General features: G+C 40.9%; 1 protein-coding gene across 1 annotated transcript; it reads left to right on the top strand.

The window, feature by feature from the left end:
• The first annotated feature begins 392 nt into the window (after positions 1-392).
• On the top strand, positions 393-6,788 carry dnaja2b (DnaJ heat shock protein family (Hsp40) member A2b). The gene is made up of 9 exons (XM_030137464.1): positions 393-552; positions 1,644-1,703; positions 2,119-2,345; positions 2,444-2,524; positions 2,678-2,811; positions 2,944-3,140; positions 3,600-3,744; positions 4,889-5,016; positions 5,104-6,788. Exons 1-9 carry the CDS (start codon positions 475-477, stop codon positions 5,290-5,292), a joined length of 1,239 nt encoding a protein of 412 aa, XP_029993324.1. The 5' UTR covers positions 393-474; the 3' UTR covers positions 5,293-6,788.
• The last annotated feature ends 186 nt before the right edge of the window (positions 6,789-6,974 follow it).

Here is a 6,974-nt window from a genome sequence, read left to right as displayed (position 1 = left end):
CTTTGAAGATGGAAAGCACCTTACTTTTAAAATGGTTAAACATCTTTCTACTATCCATAATAGATCACTTTAGATTATGAAACTTAGTCCATAGTTTCAGTTTTTCTACAATTATTTAGGAAGTTACCTACAGTTGGCTAAAGTCCTTTAAATTCCATGTCCGGTACACAGGTACACTGCAGGCACTGTTATAATGTATAATGTTAATATGTGTTAATTTGGAAACACTGTGTATAAAAAACACTACTTTTCAATATCCAACAAATAAACAGGGAATACGTGGAACCGCAGACTGTTTAACGTTTAGACAGGTTTTAAGATAGGTTACTGTTTTGCGGCATCTGTTTCCGAGTAGGTGTTTGTGTCTGTCGTAGCATCCGGCAACGCTCGACAGTCCCAGCCGGTGAATCCTGCGTCGGCTCTTGCCTCAGCTGAACCTCCGTAGAGCGTCTCTCTGTGGTAGCTGATAGCATCATGGCGAACGTTGCGGACACTAAGCTATATGATATCCTTGGAGTTTCACCATCTGCCTCTGAAAATGAACTGAAAAAGGTACGTGTCTTCGTAAACTAAAGGGTAAAATGTATAGATAAGAACAGAATGAAATGATGAGAGGTCACCAGTGGACCATGGCCTGAAAAACAATCTACGTTAAACAACATGAGCTAGTTTACTGAACGTTAGCTAAAGACGCTAAGTAGCAGATGGTTGAGTCGGTTAGCCTAGCCAGTAATGTAAGCTAAGCTTGAGAAGTGTTCTGTAGCTCACAGTACTATGTTATTGGGGATAGTTACACATTTGCGGTGACGAATCTCCGATAGGTCCTACATTAATAGATTGAACGAATTCACCACAGTCTGTACGGAAACTTAAATATGCACGCTGGTGCCCACGAGTGTGCTAGCTTGCCGGCTATTAGATGAAACATTCCAGCAAATAGACTCCGCCAAGTCAGGTAGTAACGGAGCCAAGTAACGTCAGCTAAACGGCTCATCTTATCATCTGGGTTAGAAATTATATTTTTATTGTTTCAGACGTCGGTTGAACATTTCCTGACGGTAGGTATGTTGGTAAAATAACGCATTTCTCTTGAAATATCCTCAGGGTTTACCAAAATGGTGACTAGCTAAGGTTCGTGTCAGCCGTAGCATAGCCAACATGTAGCCTGCCAGGTCGTTATATACGTAAAACTCCTATTCAAACAGCTATCTTATGTATTGTTTATAATTTGGAATGGTCACACCTTTTGCCCTTCATGACTTAGGACAATGTGTTAAATGTTTTGACCCTTTGTTTACTCATCTTTCAACGACTGAAATCAGTCTTATAACTAAGTGTAATGATGATAGATAAGGTTTCCTAGAACTGCACGGCAGTTGTTTCGGAAACTGGGTGCGAAGCTTTGGTGCATTCTCAGTCGGGGTTTTGTTGATTCCGTCTTCACAACTGAGTGTGAGATGTCAAAAGCAGGGATGCTCTTGACCGTGTACCCGATGTTTTTGACAGGCACACTGATGTAAAACGATTAGACAGTGTAGGGCAGTTAGAGTTGAGGACTGGAAGTAGGTGCTATTTACCAGCAGTTGTCAAATAAGCTTAAGGTTTATATATTTGTGTTAACGTCAATTACTGTTTTATTACAGGCCTATCGTAAGTTGGCCAAAGAGTACCATCCAGACAAGAACCCTGATGCTGGAGACAAGGTATGATTTACCAAAACATGTCATGGCGATTACAATATACAAAGCAACAGGACAAATAGCAACTCCATTTCTCAACAATTGGCAGCATGAGATTATGTCCACTAAGTTTAGCATGATCACATAGATGACATGCATTGACAAGTTATTACAATGACTATATTATTACAGTGTATAAAGAGTAAAAATGAATGAACTGGCTTTTCCCCAGAGAGAAAGTGTGTAACTCTTTGATGTGTGTTGTTGTGTTTGACTTGAATCTCCTATTTGTGCACAAATCTGTGTCAAGAAACTAGACTGTGTTCTTACTTGTTTTCCTTTAGAAGAGGACCTCATTGAAAAGAAAACAACTTGGCCTTCATTAGCATGTTTTTGTACCTCACACAGCTGTTTGATTGTTACTGTCTTTTATTTTCAGTTTAAAGAGATCAGTTTTGCATATGAGGTACTGACAAATCCAGAAAAGAAGGAACTTTATGATCGCTATGGAGAACAGGGGCTACGGGAGGGAGGAGGTGGAGGACCTGGCATGGATGATATCTTCTCTCACATTTTTGGCGGAGGCCTGTTTGGGTTCATGGGGGGCCAGGGTAGAGGGCGCAATGGAGGCAGAAGGAGAGGAGATGATATGGTTCATCCACTGAAGTAAGTATTTTCTTTTGATACATTTTTCACATTTTTCAGTGCATGGGTAAAATATGGTGTGATGTTGTACATCTCTGAACTCTTTTATATTATTTTAGAGTTTCTCTTGAAGACCTCTACAATGGAAAAACTACCAAACTGCAGCTCAGTAAGAATGTGCTCTGTGGTGCATGCAATGGGTGAGTTTACCCTAGCTTTCTAAATATTTTGGTTTAGTTACAGAACAAAAAATATTGATCCATAATTTTTAAGGCAGCGACATTGGTGGGTAATTTTGCAATGTATGGATGTAAATTTCTACTATTGCTAATGTTTTGTGATTTGTCTTCTAGTCAGGGGGGCAAAGCTGGAGCAGTGCAGAAGTGTGTGGCTTGCAGAGGACGAGGCATGAGAATCATGATTAGACAGCTGGCCCCTGGGATGGTCCAACAGATGCAGTCAGTCTGCACAGACTGCAATGGAGAGGGTAATAATCTGTCTACACCCACACACCAACCCCCCCCCCCCCCCCCCCCCCCCCCCCCTTAAAAAAAAAAAAAAAAAAAACCCCAATGTGCAGTGATGAATGCAACACCAACACTGTTGTGTATTTTTGCAGGTGAGGTGATTAATGAGAAGGACCGCTGCAGAAAGTGTGAAGGTCATAAGGTGTGTAAGGAGACTAAGCTTCTTGAGGTGCATGTGGATAAAGGCATGAAACATGGACAGAAGATCACATTCTCTGGGGAAGCTGACCAAGCACCAGGCATTGAACCAGGAGATATAGTCCTGGTGCTGCAAGAGAAAGAACACGAGGTACCTCATATGTTTCTTTTAAAGGGAGAAATGATCATGAAGTTGTGGTATTACAGTTAATCCAAAAAAAGAAAGGTGGTACAGCGCCTTTTCCCGTAGATCTTTTGCATAGCACTACTACTACTTCTGATGTTGGACAGAGAACAAACTGAAAACAACAGTGACTTAGAAAACATCTTATTATAGAATATATGACTTGATGACTTACCAGGGCTAGCTTAATGATGTGCTGACTTTAATGGATATCTCACAATATAGTACGTTGACATCTGAGAACTGCTTCTTTCTTCAAACTGTTAGTAATTTTTGAATGTTTTAAACAAGAATTACAAATTGCTACTATAAAGGATATTCTGTATGCCATCTGATTTTGATTGTCCAGATGCATTTGTTTATTTTGTATTGCTACTGAAGATATTTTATTTAATACACATAATTTTGGATTTTTATCTAAATAAGGAATTTCGGCGTGATGGCAGTGACCTTCACATGGTCCAGCGTATTGGCCTGGTTGAGGCTCTATGTGGTTTCCAGATGACAGTTGCACACCTTGATGGACGTCAGTTGCTTGTCAAATACCCACCTGGCAAGGTCATTGAGCCAGGTAAACATATCTTCACACTGCACTGTTTTGTTTTCTTTTCTTTTCATGCTGAATTTTACTCTTAGACCACATGTAAAAAGTGAGACATGTTATAACAATACAAATGCTTTTGATTTTCAGTGGGAGAGTTAGGTTGGCTTTCATTGCCAGTAGTTTATAGTGAGCAAGCCATTGTGAATAAAATGTATGGTTCCCAATCAAAAAATAATCAGATCACTGTAGCACGCCATTCATTGTGATTTGTACACACAATGCCCGGTTATTTACCCTTGACCTTAGGCATGCATCAGAATTTTCATAAATGTTCAAGGTGAAGAAATTAAGGTTGTGCCGATCCGATATTTGGATCAGATATTGACCCAATTATCAACATTTTAGCTGGATTAGGCATTGGTAGAAGCAACCAAGCCATAAGGCCAATCCTTCCCCTTAAAATTTTTGCAACACAGGCTATGTCATCCATCCCAATCATAATTCTGAAAGTAATGTGACGTACCTGTATGTGGAGGATGTGGTGGATTATATTGCTCTGTAGATAAAGCTGTGAGAAAGTGAAAGTGAGCTCCCCTCACCTTATCACTGACTACTGGCTGTCGCGCCCCCCCCCCCCCCGCCCGCGCTCACAGACTGGAATCCATGAGTAGGGGGAGTATGTGCCGAGTGATTCATACTATAGTGGTGTACAACAGTAGTTGCTAATGTGCACGCACAACAATGTCACTCGTGACACCCCCCCCCCCCCCCCCCATTTGCTTGCACCCCCCCGAGAGAGTGTCCCTCTCGTTTGAGAACCTCTGCTCTAAATCAACAACAGTATTGGTATCATGTATTGGCCAATACGCAAGGCCCTAGCATTGGCATCGGCATCAGACCTGAAAAAGTCAGATCGGTGCATCCCTAGAAGAAATAGAGCTAGGTGTTAAGCAGTCTGTACACACTTAAAATCAATCCATATAACTGTGAAATGTTGTCATAACATATAGCAAATGCACTTTAAAAGCTTTCCTTTTGTTGTTTTTGATTGTCACAGCATGTGGTTCACAGCTTGTTAATGTCAAGGTCAAATATATGATTCATAAGATGTAGAGAGAAGCCAAGGCCTCAAAATGTAACATGGAAGATTTATTGTGTGTTTGTATGGCAGGCTGTATCCGCATGGTGAAGGGAGAGGGAATGCCTCAGTACAGAAACCCATTTGAGAAGGGAGACCTTTACATCAAGTTTGATGTCCAGTTCCCTGAGAACAACTGGATTAGCCCTGAAAAACTGAATGTGAGTTGGATTCAATGAACCTTCTGGAAATGCACTCTAATGATTATTGTTTGACCATTTATTGTATGTTTTAACTTAATATTTCAGGAACTGGAGTGCTTGCTGCCTGCTCGTGCTGATAATCCTGTTATTGCAGCAGATGCAGAGGAAGTCGACCTGACAGATTTTGACAGGAGTCAAGGCTCAGGAGGTGGAGCCAGAAGAGAGGCCTACAATGATAGTTCTGATGAGGAAGGGGGTCATCATGGCCCAGGTGTGCAGTGCGCACACCAATAGAAAGACTCATTCATAAAGACACACATATAAATGCATATACATATGAACATCTTTTGAGTCTCATTGCTGACATCATTCAAGACTTGACGCACATACATGCATATTTCTCTCCTTTCATGATTACTGTGAAAGGGAGATACACAAAGATACATACACATCTCTCCACCCTCCTCAGTTCCATGGTGCCCATAATTCAGAGAAATGCTGGACGAGTGATGACCGTTTTATGTTTATGGACAGTAGTGCTCATCAAAGCCTCCAGCAGGAAGGTGGTCCCCTTCTCAGAGGTTCACTGACTGAACGTGACTTGAACCTCCCTGTTTCATCCTAGGCTTTTACCTTTCACTGTGGGAAACACCAGTCTAGTGTATAAAATGCAAATACTGTTGACTATCTTGTATAAGGTGTAGTTTAGTCTATCACACACAAGCGCATGCTGCTTTTGCTGAAGATCTTGCACATGTAGATGCGGAGTCTGGAGGTTAGGACAAAACAGAGAAGTCTGACACCACGTCTCTACTTCTCAGTGTGTTACTACTTACAAAGTGCCCTGCAGTTGTTAGAGCTGACCTGATTACAGAAATAAAAATGTCCTCTGCACAGCAGGCTGAGAATCGCACATTTTAATAACGCACCTCATCCTTTAAGGTAAAGGTTTGAAAATGGGATTTGCAGGTTCTGTTCAGTCGCCAGCTGTCACATTGCTAAAATATTAAAGCCCTCCGTATAGCACCTGTCAGCCTGCACAATGTTTTCATAGTTTTAAATTAAAGCTTTGGTTTTGTCTTTGTTGGTTTGAATGTTAATGTGTTTGAGACCGCAGAACTTGAACTTCAGTTGTATACTCATAATTTGAGTTGTTAACAAACTTGTGTACTTTGTATGTTTGCTTGTAATGCAGTAGCTCACTGTCCCTGAGCTGCTGTGGAATGTTCTGGCCTGTTAGCGTGATAGGTGTTCCTGCTTTGTGTTGGACTGCAGTGTGATTGGACATTATATACAGTCAATCAAAGAGCAATGAAGTGAATGTTTATTTGCAGAGGTCCCCTCCCATGTAGACTTTCACCCTCCACTCGCCAGGGCCAAGAGATCCCCTTCTCTTGCAGGAATACCACTGGGCGCACCCCAACCTCCCTGTATTATACACATCTACCTTTTGTCAAGTTGTTAGCCAAAATGTCCTTTGACATGTTAATAATCCCATTCCCATAGACCTGTAAATACAGCCCTCGTCCATTGGTGCACTCAAATTATACAGCAGTGTCCGTCTTGTAGTCACATGATCAACATGGCCAACAATTCTGATAACGTGAAGGAGAGTTCATGGAAACTCTGTAGACCATTGACACGCACCTTTGTGACTCATTGTGTATGTAATTTAGTCCACAGGGGTATAACGTGTACACAACCAAGGGGATGATTGATAAATTACATTAATGTTAATGCTTTTGTTTGTCAGGATAATTAAAATGTACAATAAACAGTCACCATAAGTTTGCTGATTTGTCTCATTTCATATGCACAACCTTAATTTTTCAGATATTTTTTAGAATGTGGGCTGTGTAACTACAAACAGGAAAGTTACCTGTTCGAATAACCACAAAATATGAAAATGACATCCTTGATCATTAGGAAAGCATATATTTTTATACAGTTTGTGATGGGGAAAAGTAAATGCAACT

Source organism: Sphaeramia orbicularis, chromosome 6 (assembly GCF_902148855.1).
Source record: "Sphaeramia orbicularis chromosome 6, fSphaOr1.1, whole genome shotgun sequence".
Classification (NCBI taxonomy): Eukaryota; Metazoa; Chordata; class Actinopteri; order Kurtiformes; family Apogonidae; genus Sphaeramia; species Sphaeramia orbicularis.
Note: the sequence above shows the minus strand (reverse complement) of the source record. Positions and strands in the feature narration are given on the sequence as shown.

Coding starts and splice junctions, on each gene's coding strand:
- dnaja2b (XM_030137464.1), top strand. CDS start 475: ATGGCGAACGTTGCGGACACTAAGCTATATGATATCCTTGGAGTTTCA. Junction 3,141..3,599: donor TGCAAGAGAAAGAACACGAG/GTACCTCATATG, acceptor TATCTAAATAAG/GAATTTCGGCGTGATGGCAG. Junction 5,017..5,103: donor TTAGCCCTGAAAAACTGAAT/GTGAGTTGGATT, acceptor TTAATATTTCAG/GAACTGGAGTGCTTGCTGCC.